The 25,569-nt window shown below is 39.6% G+C and overlaps 2 protein-coding genes across 2 annotated transcripts; one reads left to right on the forward strand and one right to left on the reverse strand.

Annotated features, from left to right (window-relative positions):
- Positions 1-1,905: 1,905 nt before the first annotated feature.
- LOC133823397 (UBP1-associated protein 2C-like) lies at positions 1,906-5,052 on the reverse strand. The gene is made up of 7 exons (XM_062256171.1): positions 4,811-5,052; positions 4,028-4,148; positions 3,688-3,831; positions 3,360-3,556; positions 3,184-3,259; positions 2,450-2,789; positions 1,906-2,319 (listed from the first exon to the last, which is right to left on the reverse strand). Exons 1-6 carry the CDS (start codon positions 4,942-4,944, stop codon positions 2,454-2,456), a joined length of 1,008 nt encoding a protein of 335 aa, XP_062112155.1. The 5' UTR covers positions 4,945-5,052; the 3' UTR covers positions 1,906-2,319; positions 2,450-2,453.
- A 14,296-nt stretch (positions 5,053-19,348) lies between these two features.
- Positions 19,349-20,903, forward strand: LOC133821513 (pyruvate kinase isozyme G, chloroplastic-like). Its single transcript, XM_062253761.1, has 3 exons — positions 19,349-19,579; positions 20,029-20,310; positions 20,762-20,903. The coding sequence occupies exons 1-3, from the start codon at positions 19,376-19,378 to the stop codon at positions 20,870-20,872; spliced, it is 597 nt and encodes a 198-aa protein (XP_062109745.1). The 5' UTR covers positions 19,349-19,375; the 3' UTR covers positions 20,873-20,903.
- The last annotated feature ends 4,666 nt before the right edge of the window (positions 20,904-25,569 follow it).

A 25,569-nucleotide genomic window follows, 5' to 3' on the forward strand; every position in this document is an offset into this window, starting at 1 on the left:
CAAACTCGCCATTCAAACATCAATTAAGCAGGGGTGGAAGGAAGTTACCATAGAGTCGGACTCTAGGGAGGCGATTGAAGCTCTGCAGACCAAAACCATGTCTATCTGTTGGGGCTTTTTTTACTGCTTTTTCTTCATGTATTAACTTGTTATGTAATTTTGAGGATGTTTTGTTTGAGTTTATTCCTAGAAGGTATAATTGTATGGCTGATTCCTTAGATAAATAGGCGAGACTAACAAATGCTCATTTAAGAGGAAATCTCGAGGAGGTGGCCCTCATGTGGTTACCAATTTTTCCTTTTCTTAAATCTAATCCTTGAGGTTTATTCAGAAATAAAAAACCAAAATTTCGACTAATATCAACCAAAATTTTCAATTAACTAAAATTATATACTTTCATATCAACCCCACACACAATATTTATTTTTACGTACTTAGTAGTAATACCCATTAAAACCAAACCAACTTTGTTATTGTGACTTTGATAATTGTGATTGTGATGGTGGGTGATATTTTATTTTTATTATTTTAATCTTAATTGTAATAGGATGTAACATTTATAAAATTTTCCCCACCACATGTTAATATCATGAATAACCTTTTGTAGAAACCTGATTTGATAAAATTTAAAAAAGCAACAATAAAATTGTGTCTTGTACGTGTCTTGAATTCAACTTTACTCTAAGTCATATGATAAGACTTCACTCTCACTTCAATCCAACTCACTTTGTTTTCTTGCAGTCTCAGTTTCATATATTTACACATTTCCGTGTTACATTTTAGTTGTAAATGCTGTTTTAATTTACAGCTACTTATGCTCTCATAATAAAATTGCAAGGAAAAGAGAGGTGTTATTAGCAATCTGCAACTCTTGGGTAACTAGATTCTATGGCACTCGTGTAAAGCCACAACTTCAATTTTTCCTAGTAGAAAATCTCATTGTACAAACTAGCATTGGCTGCATATGTTTCACCATATGATATCCTCAACGTTCTGAGTGGTTTGATCTTCGTAAGTACAAGCTAACCAGTAGCACTTTCAGCTTGTTTGTATTAGAGGTCAAAATCATACAAGGTGCACAAAGCTTTGCTATGGATTGGGGTGTTCTCAAGAAAGCAACAGTTGTAGAAAGGTACAAAAGCATTACAGGCGCGAAGTAAATTTGCTAGGATTCCCAGTTCAAGCTGAGGAGTGATTCGATTGAGTTGGTGCCTCTCCTAATGGCGTTGTTGGATGCTTTCCTTTCCGGAGGTTGACATTTGTTACTCAAAAAGACACTGCTACAGAGCATCCATTGACACGAGACCCACATTGCAGAACATCTTTTAAATCGAATACGGATAAGCAATATAAATTGGTCAAATCCCCGTTTTCGAGTACGAATTCCAACACGCCAAGGACTAATTTTATAATGGTGGTTATGAGTAGAAGAATTTAGATCCTAATTTGACAGATAAATATGATGTCGTAGTTTGGATAATTTGACTAATATCATTCCTGTTACCCTGCTATACCCTGCTATACCTATACTAACAGTTGTAAATTATGTTCAACCCTCCAACGAATGGTATTGTTTGCTAACTATGCTTAACAACTAAACCCTTTAAGATGTTCACATTGGATTTGATTCGATTCTAAGAATAATAAAAAAAGTGAAAATTTTGGTACATATTCCTCGTTAGTCTTGCTTTTAATCTTCCTAGTGATATATTTTGAGTTAATTCAAGTCGTTTATTCATCCCATCTTGTATATAGTGACAACTTCCCTGATATAAATTTATATTAGAAAAGAACATGCCTAGTTTCAATGAGATTGCTAAAGACTCGTACTACTGCATGGCCACCTCGAAACTATGCCATCACAAGACCCTTCTCATAAAAAAAATTAAATAAAAAAAAAGGAAATGAAATGAATTGTGGACTGATATTAATTTCTGCACCAACCAAAAGAATCTGAAATGAAATTGGAAATGGTCACAGATTCAGATTTAGGCCATGTAATAGAGCTACATACAGTACAGATCCCTAATATAGCTTAAATTATCAGTCTCCAAAAAATAAAAAAATATCAGAAATGCACTTATGGTAAGTTACTATTCTAAAGTACCAAGAGCAGAATAGTTAAATATCCATATTGAAAGAAATGTTTCTTACTGCTGACACATCAGTACAAACTATCACCAATACAAATGGACAGATTCTATTTCATGTTAATACTACCTGAACGAATAATAGTCACTACAAACTTGCATACCAACTCCTCAAACCTACTCTGACAAAATGGCTTCCCAAAATGCAGGAAAGAAAAGGAATAACAGCCTGCACAATACGAGGTCAAACTGACTGAGAAGTGAGACAAAAAAACACTTAGCATCAGTATTTGTAAAGATCAGACAAGTTTGAAATAAAGTGTCTTCCATGTCACTGCATGATATTATTTAGGACTCACAGTTTCATTGTTTGGGGTAGTAGTAAGGGTAACCACCCATTGCCATAGGAGCAGTTGGTGGATGTCCAAGGGAGTCTTTCCTTAAATTGCCCGATGCATATGGCATTTGAGGTTGAGATGGGTATGGCGTAGGCCCTGTGGGAGGACTAGAGTAAGAAGAATCAGGATACGATCCTTGCGGGTAACCATATCCAAATGGTGGACCACCATGATGTGCTTTTCCAGGCTGCAGATATCCAGATGCAGTGGGCATGGCCATTGGAACTGTTCCTGGTGGTAATTGTGTTTGCACTGTTCTGCTCTTCTGGGAATCCGCAAGCTTGACAATGACAGTCCGCCCCTGCAATTGATAAACAACAACTTAAAACATTTTCTTACATATAATTTAAAGAAAAAAATACCAAGAAAAATGTGCGTGATATTAGGTAATATTTTTAATGTAAAACTCAATGAACAATCATGATGGAGAAAAGCAAATCTGGAACTTAAACAAGGTCAGATGTAGCTAGTAAAACATCATTATTATCATGATAATAACCCGAGTGATTCCTTGATTTGTTTTCAGGTGCCACAAGAAAGGTCCTCCTAAATTGAATTCCATTGAATTCACACCATCATGATACATAACTTCTTCCCAAGCATGTTTATACCATTTTTTGTATTGACTGATTGTATTTAAGATTTGCCACCAATTTTGTTGGATGACATACAAAAAGGACAAATAATTCACTTACGCCAAGGGTCTTATCTGGATCATTTATTGCCTTCTTTGCTGCCTCTACTGTTTTGTATGTAACAAAGCCAAAACCACTACAAATGAAGCACAAATGACAATTACAGATGGCTGTAAGAGTATATAAATAAGAAAAGTCTCTTTTCAGCTAGAGGTTGAAGGTAAATAGTATCATACCGTGATCCATTTGTATCTTTGTCATACGCAACTGAACCTTCTTCAATTTCCCCATGTCTTGCAAAGAACTGGAGAAGCATCTCACTTGTGACTTCTGGTGACAAGCTCCCAATGTAAAGCTTTCTCTGGGGAAGATCAGGGGTTGTACTTGTCCCAGTTAACCCCTCACAGGCGAGATTACAAACAGCAAGTCGACCCTGAAATCAAAAGATTCAATTTTATAAAGATATAAAGTCCCCTTTGTTCATGCAAGCAGTAACATAATAAACGGAAAACTGAGGAAGCATGTAGGCTTTAACTGAATCAGATAAGTGATTCACATGCTCACATCGATCAACTTGCTAGGCGCTTTTAGTGCAATCTGAGTTGACTCAATATGTTTGTAAGTAATGAAGCCATAGCCACGCGATTTCCCAGTTGCTTTGTCATAAATGACGGCCCCCTCCTCAATTTCTCCATGCATTTTAAATGCCTGGAAAAAAGATCCCCACAGTAAGAATGAGTACCGAATTTTTTTTTTAGCAGTCTAGGATAGTGTCAAAAGAAGATAGTAGATTTAGAAGTAGGATTGAGTTTCACCAACTCTTCTCATTCAATTTGAAAATGCATCAATACAGAATATAATAATTGAGCATGACACACCAAAACACAATCAACTATGCACTCACTTCACACAAAGTTTCTGAAGTGGTATTCCAGGCCAAGCCACGAACAAAAAGCTTTCGATGTACAGGATCTGCACTTGCCACACTTTTAATTTTGTCTGCAATTGAAGGATATTGGGAACCTCTTTATGCCTCAACATGCAAATAAACACACATGCACCGCGTCAATCACACAGCATACAATTGGGAGCAAACCTTTTATGTGCTTTCTACCACAAACACGACATCCTCACATGCAATGTGAACTACAGCATTGAGAGAAGCACAAACATTCACACAAAGACACAACACACAAAAAAGAAAAATGAGGGCAATTTCTTTAAAAGAGTTCTTTTTAACTCCTATTAATACCTGGGTGTAAATTCAAGATAGAAACTCTCACTAGTTACAATAGACAGCAATTGTAGAGCAGTTGCTCAGATACATCATCAAATTCTAATTACACCCAATAACTACAGTTTAATCTTCTCGGGTCTTCATTTTTCTTCAGTACCAAACCTTTCTCAGTAACCACTTTATTGCAGCTAACTAGCAAACCAAATAATCATTAACACAGAAAAGCATACACAATATAACACCGCACAAAATTAAACACTCAAATCAAAGCTAATAAGTCAATTTACACTGCTGCTCAAATTCCAAAAATTCATATACATGTATTGACAAAAAAAATTATAAAGAAAACCCAGAAACCCAACTTATAAATTAATAAGAAACAAGATGATAAATTTGAGAAAAAGAAACGAAAGAAAGATTAGAGTTTAGCGGTTGAAACTTTAAACATACATTTTTGCAAGAAGATCGACTAGCTGGGGCTTAGCAAGAGGGTCAAGCAGAGACCTCAACTGTTCCTCCGTTAGGATTTTGCCGTCGCTGGCGGCCTCGTCGAGGTCAAGCTTCCTCTTCTTAATATCTTCCATTTTTGTTTCAGTTGTCTAACTCACTGAAAGGAGTATGGAGTGGCGGCGGCGTTCAAAGGCGTTCCACCTTAACGAGAGGATCACTTTCTTTCGTCTCCATATTCTTCTTCTTCTTCTTATTCTTTTTGTTTTTGACAGCCACGTGTTATTTTATTAATTTATTTATATTAAACTTAAACTTAATATTATATTAATATATAATCTTTTATTATCACTGTCAAATTAAAAAATTAGAACAAATTTAAATTTAAATAAAAATAAATTAATTAATTAATTAAAATAAGATATTTTTAAAAATATTTTATGATAATTAAAATAATTAAATCGTATTTATTTAAAAATAATAAAGGCATACATATTATTTTTTTATCTTATAAATTTGTGTGATAGTTTATTTTTTATCAAGTAATTGGAGTTTTTTTTCTTCATCAAAAGACATTGCGAGATATATTAGAAACTAAAAATAGTTGATGCATGTATATTAATGTCTACACTATGACTTTTTTCATTCTTATTTTATTTCTATTATTAATTTTTTTTAAATATTATTTTAATTTATATATATCATGTAGCAATGTAAATATATATCATGTCAATGTTGTGATTAGATGTCATATATATAGAAATTATTGATATAAATATTTATATATACTGTAGAACTATAATTCATTCTATTATATATATATATATATAATTTAAACCATTTAATTTGAAATTATGGAATGGGCATGACTTAACTCTCCTAGTGCAAAAGCATTAATTTGATCCCCCATGTCATTCTAGTCCAAAAAGCTACCGTACTGAAAGAACCAGGAAGAATACATGAAGGTCAGCATGTCTACGGCAATGGGGCAAGGAAGTCCCATGCTGCTATTAGTCCTGGTCAAATAATCCAGGTATCGTTGCCTATTCCTAACTAAGCCCTCAATATGAGGGGCATAAGGTAAAACCAGGGGCGTTTTACCTTGCCCCGAAATGCTGGCCCTAGGAGCTCCAGTGTTGGCTTGCCTCTCCTCGAGAAGGGCATCCAGCTTTTTAGATTCGGCCCACTCTACACAACGCGCCTACTCCTTTTTAGTTTCTCTACATCTGCCTTGACCGTGGCCTCCACTGCTTCGATATGAATGAGGGCCAACTCCTCTCTCAGAGCAGGATCCCTCTCACATTGCAGCCCTCGAAAGCCAAGGGCGTCTATCGATTGGTGGCTGGAAATCAGCCTGACCAATCAAAGGTTCTCTGTAACGCCCTGGCTACCCCATAACAATTACGGAGAACAGTGAACCGGAAATTTGACCCGCTACCCGAGTCCTTTGGTTAAAAACGTGATCTAAGTGTTATTATCAGGTTAAGGTGGAAAACCAGTAAAAAGGAAAGGGTACATTTCATTAAGTAAATAAACTGCTCATGAGCCTTTCAAAATATTTACATGTAGTTCGTAATACAAAAGAGTCGCTACAGTTCCAAATTTACAAACTCCGCCGGCCTAAGCGGCAAAAATAGGGTAAACCCCTAGTCCCTCTGAGAACTCCTTGACCGTGGCGGTCAAGCGGCCCTGTATGTACATCACACCGCCCAAGCTCTCCACTCAAGGCTGGCCAAGCTTTTCCTTTCCTTTACCTGCACCACATAGCACCCATGAGCCAAGGCCCAGCAAGAAAACATGATAAAACATGATATAATATCAACAACGTTCACAATAATCATCCAGGACTATCAGTCCAGCAAATAGGTGACAATAGCCGAAAGTCACTATAATGAGCATCGCTCTCTTGAGCCATGTGACGATAGGGTCACCAGGGCTTAATCGATAAGTGTTTCATTCATAAGTTTGTTCAGGACAGGTGCATGGTGATTGGTCACCAACATAACCTTCCTCACGACTCTAGAGTCGAAACTATGGACAACGTCCCTTAGCCACGTGACAAACGGTCACCGGGGTCATATACCTTGGCTAAATTCATCTGGTCGTAGACCAGGCAAGCGCTTATAAGTTCTTCGACCTTAGGGTCGGTCCCGCATTAATGCCATAGAGCCATTCAATGCGTGATCGTCGACTTTAGAGTCGGTCCCTGACTAGTCAGTGTCTTGAACAGGTAATCAGCATTCATTAGCATTTAGTATGCAATCCACGTTCAAATATATCAACCAACATGCTTCAATATCAAACCATGCATGTCATATACCTGTACAGGGTGCAACTGTACCCATACACTGTTTTCTTACCTCAAGTTCGAGCGAGAAGTATGATAAAGACGACCCCTGAGAACGATCGGTCTTTTAGTTCCTTAGCGGTTACCTAATCACAACCAATTATAACCTCCATTAACGAGAATCCACAATAATAGGGTCTTAACCTAAGCACCATCCTCGGGACCTCGAAACATGCCCACACGGTGAGTAGATTCGATCCCGGGCCTTAAGGATTGAAACCCCAAGTCAAAAACCCTTAAAAACACTCAAAACAGGGTTTGGAAGGAACAGGGTAGCGCTACAGCGCTCAACCCCTAGCGCCACAGCGCTCTACTCAGAACCTCCCAAAAGCCAAAAAGCCTCCTGAGGAGCGCTATAGCGCCCTAGGGTGGGCGCTGTAGCGCTACCTCCAGCCCAAAACACCCCTGAACCGACCTTCTTCATCTCCTTCGTTTCTAACTCGATCTTCAAGCTTCCAAAGCCTATTCTTGATGCCAAATAAACCCAAAAACCATCCCAACATACCCCAAACATCACAAGCATGGGAACCCTAGCCAAAACTCCCAACAAAACCCATGAATTCACCCTAAACATTTCAGCTGCAAAACAAAACCAAAACAGAGCAAACCAGAAAAAACTATGGTTAGAAACTTACCCAAAGCTTGGCTTATGATGGCCTTCAATAGTGGAACACACTCCTAACCTCCCAAGGCTTGCTTCCCAAGCTTGAATCCTCAAAGTTGGCTCAAAAACCACAAAGAACAGTGAGAAAAAGGAGGTACGGGAGAACTCTAAAACATACTCTGTTTTCCTTCACTATTTTCTTCAGCCAAGAGTGTTATATCTATCCTAGGGGTGAAATGACCATTTTACCCCTAGGTCAATTAATGGTTTCTAAAGACTCCCAAGGGCATTTTTGGTACTTTCCTCCTAACTCGTTAATCATAATTAACGCTCTCCAATTCCCGTTATTCTCAATAATCTCAAACACCAATAATTCACATCCCGTTACCCTTTATCTCCCGGTAACGCTCTAACCATCAAAATCACCCCGAGACTCAAACCAAGTCCCGACACTTAAACCCGCTGTGATTAAACCGCTAATCAATAATCTACGATCGTCTCATGTCAAACAGCTCGAACAAACCCACATCATAATGTGGTCTCACATATATCATCGACATGCATACAATTAACATTATATTATAATATCATTCTCATAAACACGCATAAACACATTAAATAGCGTAATTAACCAATTATGGCCCTCCCGGCCTACAAATCCAGCCGTTAACCGTAATAGGGAATCCGGGGCATTACATTCTCCGTGGTCACAAACCCTCCCACATCCATCTCCTCGGCACTAAGGGTGGCATAAAACTTTTTATGGTCCAGGATTGACTTAGTGAGCCGGGTTTGAGCATATGGACTTGTTCACAGGAAAGTCCAGCACCAAGGTAGGGTTATTCTCTAGTAGGAATTCGGATGTCATGAACCAATAGTATCTGACATCCGGGTGATGTTTCCAAGAGCTATATGGAGCCGGAATGACGCCACGACTCTTCAACCGATAAAATCCATCCCTCGTTTTGTCTTTGGAGTTCAACTACGGCTCCAACCGATAATAGTACAACACCTCCAAGGGGGGTGGGTTCCATGATCTCATTCGAGGCACAAAATATACGCCATCCCGTAAGCAACTTGTATGCTTGGGGAAAAAGCTGGAAAGGCGCGATCCCCATAAACTTGACGAACCGTGCGAAGTAATAGTGGAGCAGGAGAGTGGCTCTCGCACTGATATGTCCTACACTCCAGGCCCTAAATGTGTCCACTCCAGTGCGAGCCTTCTTTTCTTTCTGTGTCAGCCTATTGTAGAAGAGCCCTGGAGTCGACTCTACCCCGAGGGATTTTTGCAGAGCGTTCAACATTCGATAGTTTTGGAACTCGTTCACTTCCCTGTCCATTTCTCACATGTTTACAATAGGAAGTTTATGTCCCTCCAAGACGATGGGGTCCGCATTCACTATATCTTTCGTGTAGAGGGTGACGCAACGACCCATGGTCGAAGACTTGGAGACAACATGAAAAGCGAGAACCAAGCAATTAGCACCAAAACCGAAGAAAATTGGTTATGGTATGGGGATTCTCCTAAAAGCTTCTTGGAGAGGTCCCCTCCGGACCCAGATTCGGGACCAATTAAGATCCCAGGAACATAAGTTGGGAACTAAAGGCCAAGGGTATTTTCTAATAAACTAATTTACCCAAACGATTTTTAGACTCCTGAGTTTAATGATTCAGAGAAATCAAGCCCGCTCCATCAATCAAGTTATCTACAGTGGAGTATCACCTAGAAAGTTCCCTATTGTTCATCTCTATCACTACCACTACTTAGAGCCACCCTACACGATGGTCACGACCCTAATGGCTATATGGTCGCGGAAACAACATGACAACAAAAATGACAAAAAGAAATAAAGAAACGACCAGAAAACTTATTGTGGGATAGTGGATCTGGAATTCATTGAGATACAAGCGACAACGCTGGCAGAAATTCGACCCTGAACCTGAGGAGGCAATACAACAGTTCATCGACGCTCCCAGACGGATCGACTGGAACAAGGTTGTCTTCTTGATGAGTGAAAAAGGGCTTCATCAGAAACAGATGGGCACGAAGATGCACTAACCCTCGGAGAAGTTTTTCGGCAACTTCAGACATTCAGGGTTTTAGCTCTCTGCTCTCTAATTTTAGAATTGGGGATCAGTAAAAGTGTGGAAGGGAGCCTACTCAGGTATTTATGGGAAGAAAAATTCATATTCAATCCAACGGTCCACAATGAGAATCCCAAGACAATCCTCATCCAATAGTCCCAAATGGCACATAAGCATTAAGTGCTAAATCGTGGATTCGTCAATTCATGATCCGCACCTCCCTCATCCAACGATCCACATTGAAAATCCCAAAACAATCCCAATCTAACGGCTCCCAATAATGCAGAAGCATTAAACAGCCCACTCGAGTGCTCAAAGCACCCTATAGATAGGACGCTTCAGGAAATGCGCTGACTTCCATCAGTCACCTCGGTCATCAAAATATTTTCCCTAGATTTTTTGGGCATGAGTGGTACAGACATATCATCTACCTGGAGACACGTATCCCAGACTGTGGGGAGTCGAAAGGACGAGGATTGACCAGTTGTCCCCTTAGTAAATTAATCAAGTCTTGGTAAATGAACCGGGACATAGGTAAATGAACCTGAAAATAGGTAATTGATCTGGGATGAAAAAGGCAAGTCTCCATCGCGCGAACGCAGATAAAGACTTAGGGGGTAAATGTTATCCATATTTTCCACCTTGTACGTGTGGCATGGAAAAATGCTTTCCATGGGCTCCCAGGAGAGGTCCACACCCAACCAGGGCCCAATGAACGATGAGCAACCAAACCCTGTCGGCCCAAACCATGTCGAGCCCAATAGGTCGCGAGTAGCACGTGCAACATCCAAAAAATGCTAATAAGGTTTAATGCCTTGATTAGCATGCCAGGAGGGCATAATTGGATGTATGTGTGATTAGTTGGTTAAATGCGTGACTATGTGGCATGCATGATATATATGAATGAAATGAATATATTTAAATGCATGTTTATTTGTATTAAATATGCATGTGGGCCCATTCTTGATAGTTGGGGCATATTTGTAATATTGGCCCGTTGCAGGCATAAATGTAACTATATGTGAGTAAATAATTGAGACCACATTATTATGTGGATATATTTGTAGTATACGACTCGAGGCGATCCTAGTGAGCGGATTAGCGGAATAGTCACAGTGGGGTTTAATACCCATCTCGGGGCGAGCCTAGGGGTATTTTGGGAAGTTTAATGTATATTTGGGGTTTATTGAGTAATGGGTAAGTATTTGGTGATTAAATGGGGACGTCGGGGTTAATTGAAAATTTATAGGACTACTCAAGGAATTAGCAGGAAATGTGGCAAATGAAGATTTTGCCCTTGGGGCCATTTAAGGTTAAGAATATACTTAGGGGGGAAATATGGTCTTTTACTAACTATTGGATGGATCTTGGCTGGGGCTAGAAACTTTTAGAAACAATCAGGAATATCCAAGAGACTCTCTTTCTCTCTTTTACGTCTCTCTCTCTCTCTTTCTCCTCCCTTTGGAAGGCTGAAGGAAAACCTTGGGGAAAGCTCGGACTTAAGCTGGAATTAAAAAACTGAAGAAATTGCTTAGGAATTTGAAGATGGGAAGCTTGGGAACTGAGGAACTAGAGCTAGGGTCACTGAAGGATTAGTTAAGGGGCATAGTTTGCAATTGGAGGTAAGGTTTGAACCCTATTTTCTTAATGAATTCTGCTATGGTTTAGGTTTTATTGAGGTTTAAACTTTGGGTATGAATCTGAGTTCTATTGAGGATATGGGTTAGTTTCTAGGGTAATTATGATAACTATGTTGTGTTATTGTGGATTCTAGACTCAATTTTCACGTTTGATTATGGTTAAGGTGTGTTCTTAAGGGTTTAGCTTGAAGAAAACGCAGAAAAGGAACTAGGTTTTATGGGTTCGCGGGGCGCGCCGCGACCCATTTCATGGGCGACGCGGCCCTCGTGCCCCAGAAGGCCTAGGGAGGGCTGCTCACATGAGGGTGCACTGCGACCCTAGGGGGCAAGTCGCGGCCCGCCTCCCTCCAGATGTAGAGGCTGCGCCTCTGACTTGAGGCGTGCCGCGACCCTTAGAGCTAGGTCGCGGCCCGCCTAGACAGTTCTGGCCAAGGTTTGTCTTAAGTCTCAGGGAGGCTTGGGGATTAATACCTAAGCGCTCGGGACGAATTCTACTACCTGGTTTAGTAGGATTCAAGGTCCCAAAGGCTAGTATTTGATTCCAAAGCTTTAAAATGGTTTAAGATCTTATGGTTATCCATTATCGCATTGTGACTAGGTTATAATGCAAGGGCTCAAGCATTAGGGATTATGCTCGGGGCTATCACATGCTAGTTGCTCGGGACCTGAGGTAAAAAAACTGCACCCGAGTTGTGATTGGACCTTAAACCCCTTGTATGAATATATTATGAATATGAACATATCTGTAGTTGAGAATATCTGATTGAGCATGCTTGTATACGCTGCCATTGATTACTTGCTATGCATTGTACATCTGTGATTATATTTGTTTACAGGCTCGCCTAAGGGTGCTGGGGGTCGATAACAAGCATGCAGAACGTAGCCCAGCCTAAAGGGTGCTGGGGTCGGTTATAAAGCCAGTGGACTCAGCCTAAGGGCGTCGGGCTCGGACATTATACAATAAACAGAAGCGCGGTTCGCACTTAACTATTTGTATTGATTCATGAGATTTATTTATACGTTTGATTATGATAAGTAGTTCTATTGAGTTTGTTACATATAATCTATTATTAGTTGAATCTGGTGAATTATATTTACTACTTTTATACTATTGCCTAGTTGTGCATGTTGTTTTAAGTTTTCTTGTTGGGCCTTGGCTCACGGGTGCTACGTGGTGCAGGTAAGGGAGTTGGTTGCTGGACCAACCATGAGTTGGAGAGTTTCAGGGGCGGTGTGAACATATGCATCGTACCCGATCGCCACAGTTGGGAGAGCTTGGGAGGAACTAGGGTTATACCCTGTTTTGCCGCTTAGGACGACTAAGTTGTAATCTATTTGTTTTTTACAGGTCTGTAAATTGATTTTTGGGATCCCGTGTACAAACTTAATATTTTAATGTAAAATAAACTATTTGTTGATGAAATATTTTATTACTTAACCTAGACTTAGTCTTTAATTACACATTTAAGTTCAAACGACTTGCTTAGAAGGTTAAGCACTATTTTAAACACACAATGTAACAGTCTTGGTTATCCAGGGCGTTACAATTTGGCATCAAAAAGGTCTAGGTTTAAGGGTTCCTGAAGATTGGCTGGGCATGTACACTCACTGCTAAAGATAAGCTCGACTCATGGTTAGGTACTTAATGACATGATTATGTGGTTAATTGTTTAAATTGAATCTATATGCCTTATCTGCGTGTTAGTATAGAGAAAGCATGATGTGGATGAGTGTATTTGGTAGTAATAGAATTTGATAATTAATGCATGAGTAATGTAGATTGGTGTTTTGATATGTATATTGTGCGTGTGATTATTGTGATTGTTTGGACAACCCGTAGGATGATTCTGGATATGAATATCAGGGTTGAAAGGTTAAGTTAGTGTTTGCGAACTGATTCATAATGTATTTTTCCAAGATAGTTAATTGGACCTGGTATCGTTAGAATGGGGGGTTGCAGATGATAGTTAGTGACGAAACCCTCCATTTGCCCATGGAATTTGCAATAGATGTTTGCTGGTATGCGAGTAAGGCTGCTATATCAGGATGAGGGGATTAGATGGTTAAGACAGCGGGTTTCATTGGGGAAATGCTGCTTCGTATATCTTGATAGTAAGTGCACCAGTGTTGGTCCAACCTGAGGATGGAAACAGATAAGAGTTATCGTATGAAAGACTTTAGAAGCATTATCCTCCAGTTTCTAGGGGAGGTTTTGGTTTGCTCAAGAACTGATTAGTAGATGGGCATGATTAACTCCATCCTTATTGATATGAGAATGGTAGGCCATGATAGAGTAGTTGTGCCATGCGCATGCGACAGGAGGATGCCTGGACGTGGTGGGAAGTAGTACCCTAGACCCACAATGTTGTCATGGTTGGTTGGGAGGAATTCAAACAGTGATTTGATAAAAAAAGACTACTGTGATGTAGTTTGAACTGCGAAGACTAATGAGTTTATGAACTCAGCTCAGAATGGTAAGATAATGATAGAGTATGTCTACAATTTGATGGGTTGGTCAATCCGCTTTTGATTTGGAATGGTTCAGCACGTTAGGGTGGATTGCCCGACATTAGAGAAGGGAGGACTGGTCTGCCTTGATACAGTTAGAGCTCGAGGCTTGTCCCTCGAAGGTAACCGGTTGGCTTTCTAGTCCTTGTACCTTATTATACATTGGGCTGATTGAGTCTGGTGCTACGTATCTCTTGGAATAGACACATAAATGGAGCACACACTTCAAGTTTGCTATACAATGGGGCTTGAGATATTGGTGCCTGTTGGGAAAAAGTTGGTCATTTCCAAGAGGAAGGCTAGAGTATTATTGGTAAAAGGTTTACACTAAAAGTGATTGAGTTCTTCGTATGAGAGTTTTGATACGATTCTGAGTAAGAGCTAATCTGTTAAATAAGGGACAACCATGGATTGCAGGAGATGGTAATAATGTCTGGATTTGAAAGGGAAGGAGCCAATTACGTCTATGGGATGCCTCGATATTGTGGTAGGTACCACTTGGAATATATCAGTTAAACTGAATGGAGATTGGATTGGCCAGTAAGGTTCTAGATGGGTGCGCAAGGAATTTTTGGGTACGCTACGGGCTTTAGGTATGGATAGAATTGGTATCAGGGACATCGTGAAGAATGATATTAGCTTAGCAGAAAGAATTAATGGTTCAGTTGAAGAAGTATTTGATTTGAGGATGGATCAGACGGAGCATCGCATCGTGGGACGCGTCGACATTTCCTGTTAAGGATGAAGGGTATAATTGCCTAGTTGCAAGATAGGACAATGTTCTCAGGAATTGATCTTCGATTTGGTTATTACCAGCCGAGGATCTAGGAAAGAGACGTTCTAGGAATTACTTCTTGCACCAAGTAGGGTGTGATGGATTATCAGCGAAGGTTCTTAATTGACCAATGGTTCAATGACACAAGTAAGTTCGACAAGCAGAGAGTACAGGAACGACATGGATGAGTCATATCTAGATTGGTTAGGAATGTGTTGGTATACTCCCAATTAGAAGCAAAACGCGAACGACTACTACGTTGATAATACTAAGACTGATGAAGCAGGGTTTCAGGTAAGGCTCCAGAAAGTGTAAGCTTTGATTTCTCCAAAGGTATTCAAGGTCACGTTTATAGGAAGTGATGAGATCATGTATGAAAGAATTCAGTTATAAGCCACAAAGAAATTACTGAAGAACACCTGAGGGGTGAGAAGTATAGTGAGACCGATAAGACACGTCAGCTACTACTTGAAGCATCTTCGAAGATAACTATACCCAAGATTGAGATAACACAAGAACCTAAAGTTTGTCTGAATGGATAGTTTCGTATTGGATTTTCAGAAGATAGAATAAGGATTGGTTAGCACCCTATGGTATTAGAATCCGTATGTATTCGACGGATACGAGAGGACAACATGATGGATATTGTCTTTGCTTAAGACATGAAACTATAAGGCAGTGCATCAAAGACTAAGAAGCGCCAAGGTATAGACTGAAAGGATGGTTGTTCGTGCTTCATGGTAGATGAAAGAATAAGAACACAAATATTATACATGGAGCATTAAGTTGGCGGTAATGCTAGATAGCCATGGTTAGGGTATAGTGCTGGCACCCACGAAATAGAAGTGAATGTATTAGCACAAAGGATTTAAGTGTTTAGTCATCTGTAGAGGAATAACCTTGAGACCAAGACCTAATGGGAATTAATGGGTGATTCACATTGGAACCCTCGATTGCATAAAGAAAATTAATACGGAAGCTAACATTTTGAGCTGGAAAGTTCTGCACCAGTGGGGAAGACGCCATGATTACAGTAAAGTCAGACGGGGTAACGATCAAGATTGGTATAGTATCTGCAGTTGATAGTTGGTAGTTGTAACTCTATGGACAATGAAGCTCATGGAGGAGGTCTAGTGGGAATAGTTAAGAATCCTACTATTTTGGTATGAATGGATTAAGATATGAAGTTCAGATGAGTGATCCGATGGAACCTGGTGTTGAGGTGGAGATTCTAGATGAGTATTATACTACCTCCTTATGAATATTGTAACTAGAAATTTTAAATGGATGTTAAGATCTAAAATCCGTATATTGGGAGGTAAAAAGGTATAGTAGTGGACCGTAAGGGTGGACCATATTAGACTGCAAGTAAGAAGGCTGGACATGAAAGGTTGTGACTCAACAGATTGAGTTAACACACCTTGATTCGTGTGAACGAGTATCACGATAATGTGTCTGAGCGACGGCAGACCATATGTCTCCGTGAGACACTGAAGTTGATGGTGTTGGACTGAGACCCTTTATTTTCCAAGTTCTAGAAAAGGATGTAGAAGACAAAGAGTATAAGATCGAGACTTAGAATTAAGGGTTACCTTCAGATTAATTGACAATCTGAAGAAGCGACTCAGATTTTGAGAATTATACATCGAATGTGTAAGTGTTTGGGGCATTGAGATAAGTACGGTCCCTTGATTGAATAGTCATAGTGGTGAATGCCGGTCAATCGCTAGGGTGTCTCTGAATAAGGTAAAGTAAGGTAGAGAGCGAGAAGTGTTTGTTCCAAGTAATGAAATGAAAGACAGAGAATATTGTGGTTCAGTATAGGTTTGGAAATACCAATGAAGTTATTGGGATTGTTAGGGCAGAAGTGTCTGCCTATCTGAAAGGACATAAGAGTTCGCAAATTTCAAATATGGGAACACGAGGTTCCAGGACGGGAGACTTTGTATTTCTCTGAATATTGTAGACAAGAAAGGATAAGATATTTTGGGAAAGAAAGAGGAGTTTTGACTCCCAATTTTATAAGACTTCTGAGATCTTATCAAGGACTAGGCCAGGGGCCTACAAATTAGCCTTACCCTAGTATGGGTGGTGGCTTATGAATGTTGCTGGTGCCAATTTCATGGAAAGAAATGTATGATATCACCGCTGACATGGTGAGGAGACCCTAGGATTCCAGCAGGAGTTATTGCACAAGGAAAAGCTAATGGAATTATGATAAATAAGATAAGGTCTTATGGAATAAGACTGTCACTCTAATGAGAGTGTTACTGAAGGATAAAAAGGTACAGGACCAGACTCTGTGATTGCAGTCAGGTTTACGGGATTTGTATCCCGAAGTGTTTGAATAAATTTCAAGGACGAAATTTCAATAAGGAGGGGATAGTTGTAACGTCCCAAAAATGCTAATAAGGTTTAATGCCTTGATTAGCGTGTCAGGAGGGCATAATTGGATGTATGTGTGATTAGTTGGTTAAATACGTGACTTTGTTGCATGCATGATATATATGATGAAATGAATATATTTAAATGCATGTTTATTTGTATTAAATATGCATGTGGGCCCATTCTTGATAGTTGGGGCATATTTTTAATATTGGCTGTTGCGGGCATAAATGTTATTATATGTGAGTAAAAGATTGAGACCTCATTATTATGTGGATATATTTGTAGTATAGGGCTTGAGGCGATCCTAGTGAGTGGACTAGCGGAATAGTCACAACGGGGTTTAATACCCGGTTCGAGGCGAGCCTAGGGGTATTTTGGGAAGTTTAATGTATATTTGGAGTTTATTGAGTAATGGGTAAGTATTTTGTGGTTAAATAGGCATGGCAGGGTTAATTGGGAATTTATAGGACTACTCGAGGAATTAGGGGGAAATGTGGAAAATGACAATTTTGCCCTTGGGGCCATTCAAGGTTAAGGGAATACTTAGGGGGGGCAATATGGTCTTTTAATGACTATTGGATGGATCTTGGCTGGGGCTAGAGACTTTGAGAAACAATTAGGAATATCCAATAGACTTTCTTTCTCTCTTTTATGTGTCTCTCTCTCTCTCCTCCCTTTGGAAGGCTTGAAGGCTGAAGGAAAACCTTGGGGAAAGCTTAGGCTTGAGCTGGAAAAAAAACTGAAGAAATTTCTTAGGAATCTGAAGATGGGAAGCTTGGAAACTGTGGAATTGGAGCTATGATCACTGAAGGATTAGTTCAGGGGCATAGTCTACAGTTGGAGGTAAGGTTTGTACCCTGTTTTCTTGATGAATTCTCCTATGGTTTAGGTTTTATTGAGGTTTAAACTTTGGGTCTAAATCTGAGTTATGTTGAGGACATGGGATAGTTTCTAGGTAATTATGATAACTTTGTTGTGTTATTGTGGATTCTAGACTCGATTTTCAGGTTTGATTATGGTTAGGGTGTGTTCTTATGGGCTTAGCTTGAAGAAAATGAAGAAAAGGAACTGGGTTTTCTGGATTCACAGGGGCGTGCCGCAACGCAAATCATGGGCGCTGGTGCCCCAGAAGGCCCAGGGAAGGCTGCTGACATAAGGGTGCACTGCAACCCTAGGGGGCAAGTCGCGGCCCGACTCCCTCCAGATGCAGAGGCTGTGCCTCTAATTGACCATCAGGGTACACTACACCAAAAATCACTTTCCACAACACATGAATATAATACTATTGAAAAAGTATTATATTTTCTTAACATAAGAAGCGGCAAACGTTCCCGCGTCTTCTCTCACTAAAAAAAAATGAGCCCCATTTTCTTTTCTCATTTCCCTTCTCAATACCCCAAAACCGAAACTCATTTCTCTCATTTCCCCAAATCCCTAAAACTCATTTTCCCCCAAATTACTCTGCTGCCTCATGCACGCCGCCTGGATGCTCACCCCGCCTGTGAAGGTTCTCTCCCCTTCATCTCTCTAACTTTGCTCTCTCAGGTGTGTATATACATATATATGTAACTTTGTTGACTGGAAATATATATATGATCGAGTTTAGGGTTATGGTAATATATAACTTGGTGGGATTTCAGGGACAGCGTTCTATTTCCGATCACATCAACGAGGGTGCAAGGTATATAAAACAAATCCTGTTTAAAATCAAAGAACTTGATGCTAAGAGAGATTATTTAAAGAAATACTCTTACTTGTCAGATTCGAGTAGTATTGGGTCGACTAACCATCACCATGGCAACGCTGGGAGCTCAACTAGCTGTACTCCCCTGCCTCAAGGTCATTTCTTAAGAGTCCAACCTTGTGGTTGTGGAGTTGAAATCGTGATCAGTAGCTGTGAGTTCGGAGGGCTCAGTGCGTTGCCCCTTTCAAAGGTTTTGCAAGTTATTCTTGAAGAACCTTAGTTAGTTGTATTTAAACCAAAGTTAATGGCAGAATGCTTCACACTATCAAGGCTGAGGTACTATATATTAGTGTCTTTATTGTTTTCTTTTGGCTCTCAAAAAATATACTATGTTGGCTAATTTAAAGTTTATATATTTATACATGATTTGAGAAAATGTTTTGTGTGTGTTATGCAGGTTTGTAGGCGTGATGGTGGTGGTGGTGAGGGTTCATGGTAATGGCTCAAAGGGCAAAGGGTGGTGTCTTCTTCATATCAATGTCTGGGTTGTTGAGTGATGCTGAGAGGACCCCTGATTTTCTACTGTCCTCCAAGCGCCTTAGCGATTTCCTTGCATTTCAATCCAGACCCAAAAAGAAACGTGCCCAGAAGAGCCATGCATTCACTGTTAGATCCATAACGATAGCCGAGGAGAGATACCGAGGCCAGCTCAACTCGCCTAATGGCCTTGCGGGGAGCCCTGTATGTATACTTTCCGTTCTGGGTTTTGGTTTTGAGTGGCTATGACTTTGTTTGTTTTTGCTGTTTGGTTGCTGAGAAATTTGGGAAGCCTCGTAATAACGTAAACGAAGATGAGCTATGCCTTTTTCCATTTTTTTGAATTGATTCTTTAACTTTGGTCATTCCGTTTCGTTTTTGGAGTTGTTAAATTCACCCTATTGGGGTTTTGTTTTATGGAAATGTTCTCTATATGGTAATTGTACAATTTTAAGGGACTGTTATAAGGTTACATGTGTATATATATTCTTTCCCTTGCATGGTTTCCGGAAACATATAAAGCCATGGTGAATTTTTGAAGTGGATGTGCATATTATTATTCATATTTTGTTAATTCTTATTTAAAAAAGCATTATGTAAACTTGAAGTATTCATAATTTATGTTTTTTTCTTTTGGTTTTCTTCTTTTTCAGGACAAGTACTCTCTTTATGATGATCAGTCCATTGAATATTACTCTATGGGTCAGGCAAGGGCAACTCCGAACAGTCGAAGAAAAACGAAGATAGTTTGTACAATTGGTCCCTCCACAAGCACACGTGAGATGATATGGAAACTGGCAGAAACTGGAATGAATGTGGCACATTTAAATATGTCTCATGGGGACCATTCATCACACCAGAAAACCATTGATCTTGTTAAAGAGTACAACTCTCAGTTTGATGACAAGGTCGTCGCCATAATGCTGGACACCAAGGTGTGTTGGCCCTTTTTCTTTATGACACAAGCCTATAGATAGTGCCCGCATTAAAGTATAAGTTGTTTCATATAAAGCATATGATTTTTTGTTTTAACAATGACAAATATGATAAGTTATTAGAATTAATATATTTTGTGCTTGCTATAATTTCTTTTACTCTTCTCCTCTGAATCAAATACTTGCTTCTGATGTCAAGTTCAAGCTATAATATTAAGTATAGAGTGCACCCTTTTCTATATTCACAAAGTGTACAGTGTCTAAAAAGCTAAAACTATGATTGGAGTGACAGTTGAAAACATCGTGCCTTTTACGATTAACTTCCTTTAAGATTAGTGTGTCTTTAGTACAAGAGAGTCTCATCCTCATTTATTTATATCTTTTTTCTTACATGTGTTGTGAAGGTGTAATGAATACAAGAGAGTGTGAGACAACCAATTTCTTCTTGCAGGGGCCTGAGTTTCGAAGTGGAGATTTACCTCAACCTATAATGCTTGAAGAAGGACAAGAATTTAATTTTACAATTAAAAGAGGAGTCAGCACAGAAAACACTGTAGCGTGAATTATGATGCCTTTGTGAATGATGTGGAGGTTGGAGACATGCTACTGGTTGATGGTAATTAGATACCTCTTCTATGTGCTAAGTTGTTAGATCAATGATCCCGTAAATGGGTATTCTGTAGCATATATTTGCGTGAATAGACTTTGGCTGTGAAGAAATAGAATACACGGTATATGGCTTTTTATAGTTGGTTTAACCTGAGTCTGATTTATTAGAACATTTCTCTTGTTGTTAGTCTATCCTATTTTTCGCTTACTTCCCTTACTTAGGCAACTCTGTATTAAAGACCTTGACTACTTTCATAATGACATTTCATTCTTCACCTCATGTTTGGTTGGAACAAGGGTTTCTTAGGCCAGGACAAAGCCTACAACATTGCCAATTGGCCATTGTATGTTGAGAGTGTTTTTGTTAGTTGTCATATGTGGAAGTAACTGTTGCATTGCTCAAGAAATTGTGTCTATGCAACTACTGTACTTTTGTAACGACCCCAAATTCGCTATTAAGGCTTAAGGGCCTTGAGTAGTGTGCCTGGAGGGCATGATGGGATTTTGTGTGTGAATTTAATGAGTTTTATGCATGATTATGATTTAATGCACGTTATATGACTATTTGATTATTTGAGATGCATGACTATGTGAATTAGTATGCATGTAGACCTGATTGTCTTAAGAAGAGCATAATTGTAATCTGGCCATTTTAGGGCATAACTGTGATAATTGTATTATGTGATTTGTGCCATGTGAGCGTGGTGTTTTTATCAGGATGCACGCATCGAGACGGTCCTAGTGAGCCAATTAGTCTAAAAGTCACAACGGGATTTTATACCCGGCTCGGGAGGAGCCTAGGGGTACTTTAGGAATTTCGTAAGTTGAAGTGAGAACTAATGGTTATAGTTTTGGCGATTCAGTAACCTGGGTAACCATTTGTAACTGCTGTGAGTAACAAGTTTTAGATAGAAAATGGTAGAAATGAAATAGAAGTGAAAGAACTTAAGTGCCCTTGAAGGTTTAGTTAGGAAGGGTTATTAGGAAGGCGTAAATTGGTCATTTGGCAAGGCAATTAGACAATTTTCAGCTGGGTTTATGGGGTACACGGTTTGGGCATTGGGTCATTTGGTGTTTTGATAAAATTGGAAGAGAAGAAAAAGAAGAAGAAAGAAAGGCTAGGGCAAGAAGAGGAAAGGAGAAGAGGTGTAGAAGGGGCTGAAGTGGGAGTTTAGGAGGAGATCAAGGAAGCTTTTAGTGTGGATTCTCCACTTGAGGTAAGGATCTTATGCATATTTAAGTTTGATTTCTGTTTTGACTTGTGAATCTAAAGCTTGAGTTAGTTTTTTTGAGTTTTGGTTTGAGTTGCTGAAATTAGAAATCAAGGGGTGGATTTTTGGGTGTGATGGTGTTTTGCTCTTGATTCTAGTATCTATAGGTTGTTAGATGGTTCATATGAGGTCTTGATTTGATTTTGGGGTTTAGGTATTTGTTTAGGATGATTTGGGGAGGTTGAAGCTCAGGAAAAACGCATGGGAAAACCCAGAAAATCTGGGTTCGCGATGGAGCGTCGCGGCCCTGTTCTTGGGCGCCGCGGCGCGAGGATGTTCCAGTCAGGAGAGGCTCTCTGACTTGCTGGGCGCCGCGGCCCTCTTAGGTAGCGCCGCGGCGCTAGGCCGTTTTCTGGGCATGAAAGTTTGCAATTTTGGGCTTTTGCCCGGGGACGCGGGGGGTTGGTTCCAATATATTGTTTTAAGGAATTTGAGGTCCCGAGAGTACGGGATTGGTCCCGGGAAGTGGTCTTGGGCTTGGTTAGTATTAAAAGTGTTTTATGTGTGTTGTGACTAGGATTTCGGGGAGGCTCGTATTAGAGGACCGTGCTTGTGACCTTGGTGCATCGGAAAGCTCGGGATACAGGTAAGAAAACCGTAACACCCGAGAATAGGGCATGGGCCCACAGTGTGATTGCAGGGCATGGCCCTAGATTGTATTATGTGCAAATGTGTAATCTTAGATGAACTATTATATGTTTGAATGTTTATTTCAAATGTAGTATACGTGTTATTATAATGAAATGAACGGCTAAGGCCGAGAGCGGCGAAGGCCGGGTACGGCCTTGGGGCCGGAAGTAACACTCAGCACATGGGATGCTTATAGCCAGGGTGGGACCCAAGGGATACATGAGTTATCCTTACGGTGAGGACCGAGACCCCAGGCTTCGGTAAGGCCTCTGGGGCGGCATGGCCGTGCTTGTTTAGTCTAATGGTTTTCCTGTTTATCAGTGGATTATGTCAGCTATATTATTTGCATATGTTATCTACTATTTGGGTTTTCTTGCTGGGCTTCGGCTCACGGGTGCTCCGTGTTGCAGGTAAAAGCAAAGAGTCAGTCAACCGGCCATGAGTATGGAGAGCGTGGGGGCGGCGCGTACATGTTCGGCCTGCTCGACTGCTTTGGTTGGGGGCATTTTTGTATATGGCTGTATTTACCATTCTTTTGATAGTTGATCAAGTGTAAATCTATTTTTGAGTTGTAAATATTTTGTAAACCTTATTTTGGGATCCCAGATGTTTTATACTTAACGTTTTCAATGAAGCTAAACATTTTAAAAGAGTACAGCCTTAAACTTTGATTTATTCACACTTTTGGTTTTAGAAACCACTTAGAGTCAGTCAAAAGCACGATTTCTGTCTTAAACTCACTAAGTAGCGGCTCTAAGGTAGTAGGGCATTACAACTTTAGTTTCAAATGGTTGCATATTTAATTTTTTGATTTGTATATGGGTACTATTCATCAATATTAAGCTAGCCAGTGAGCCTTATTTATTGTGTATTTGATTGATGTACAGTGACCACTACCTGAAGAATGCCATTTTTTCTTAGCTTAAATGTCTGATATCCATATTTATATATTCTTCTCATGGCTTTTAATGCCTGTTTGTATCTTTTATCATCCTTTAGTTAAAAGTTATTTGAAAGCAGATACAAGTAAGATCTTTTTTTTATTATTTTTTATTGCTACTAGTTTTAATAACTTGAAATTTTCCTATTATATGTTAGGTGGAATGATGTCTTTACTTGTTAAGTCGAAGACACATGATACTGTTAAATCTGAAGTAGTTGATGGTGGAGAATTAAAATCAAGGTGTTGACCCTGATTTTGGTCAACTGATATGGAGTCAGAAATGCTTGATGTGGACAGATATGTTGAAATGAGAATGATGACAAAAACAATAAAACACACAGAAATTTATAGTGGTTCGGCCCCAGAATCTGGTATTAACCTACGTCCACTTGAGCTGTTATTGATATAAAATTCAAAGGAGTGATCAAAGAACTAGGGTTCAATGAGTTTCACCAACCTCTCAAGAACAAAACAATATATCAGATATGATAGCTCTAATACACTCGTAAAACTCTAATCTTCAATCATTCGAAAGCCAAAAACAGTCCCCTTCCTTGACCTATCTTTCTCTATTTATAGGCTCAAGGAAGATTACATTAATTTGTTACAGATATTCTTTTCTAAATAATCGGATACTGAGGAAATCATGGGAGATAATTTCGGGTATGGTTATAACTGCCTAAGATTTTCTCCAAATATAGCGAGTATACGACCAAGCTGGTCGTATATAACCATTGAGCGTTGCGCCATAGATATCTTTTTGGTCGATGGTCAAGCAAGACTCTTGCCAGATGTCAGCCACGTGTACTAAACATTTGCCATGTCATCCATGTCTGTTTTTTGGATAACATTTGCCCCCCAAGTTTGTCTAATGCGACTAGCAATAAAGAAACTTTAGGGAAACAACCGTTCATATGCCCCACGAAATCTTGTCAGAATCCTCGTGCGTTTTTTAAAACTGTGACATAATTATGTCTAATCAAGCCTTTTCGGTTTTCAAGAAATCAATTCGGTGGCTTATACACTCCCCCACGTTTCGAAAATGGGAAAGTCATGATTGCCATTTTTTGCCATATCTCGACCTCTATAATTAACTTCCCTATTTTTCTTATAATTTTTTACTCACCATTCCCGTCAAGAACCTCAAGAACTTTGCTTCAGAGCCCAGGTTTTCAAAACTGCTCAGACGTCCTGCCGAAGGTCTTTCCGACTCGAAATCCTTTGTTTTTCTCTCCACCTTTGCCCAGGTAATCACTCCGTCTTTTAAACTCTACTTTATGCCATGCATGTAATTACTGTACTCTGTGATTTCCCGTGTTCTTGAGTAGGATTTTATGAGGATTTTTGTATAAACCTTCTAATGTTTGTTAAGAGAGTGTATTTCTGCTTTATATAAGTTAGGAGCTAGTTCGATAGTAAGGATCATAGGCTTAGGGCGTAAGATCGACATAAAAATTCAATCTTTAAGCTAGTTGAAAAAACTGGGTTTTTTCCCGCCCTTTAGGAGTTGAAAAAGTTCCTTCTCAGAAAACATTTTATTCCTTTTTTTGATCCGTTTTTCAAATTGCTAGCACCAAACTTAGAGTATGGGTAGGATGTTGCTGGTCAATAGACGCGATCAACGTTATCTCAATCTCCCACGTAACTCCGCAGACTATGTGTCTTATCTCCTCCATTGTCTGTTTGTAGTTCATATGCAAGACCCTTGGGGGAGGAGAAAGACCCATTGAAGACGACCTCCTGGCTCAACTGCTTGAAGGTGAAGAAAACCCATCTACTCTGATATCGGATATCCCTTTTTCTCGC

This window comes from Humulus lupulus, chromosome 3, assembly GCF_963169125.1.
Source record: "Humulus lupulus chromosome 3, drHumLupu1.1, whole genome shotgun sequence".
Classification (NCBI taxonomy): Eukaryota; Viridiplantae; Streptophyta; class Magnoliopsida; order Rosales; family Cannabaceae; genus Humulus; species Humulus lupulus.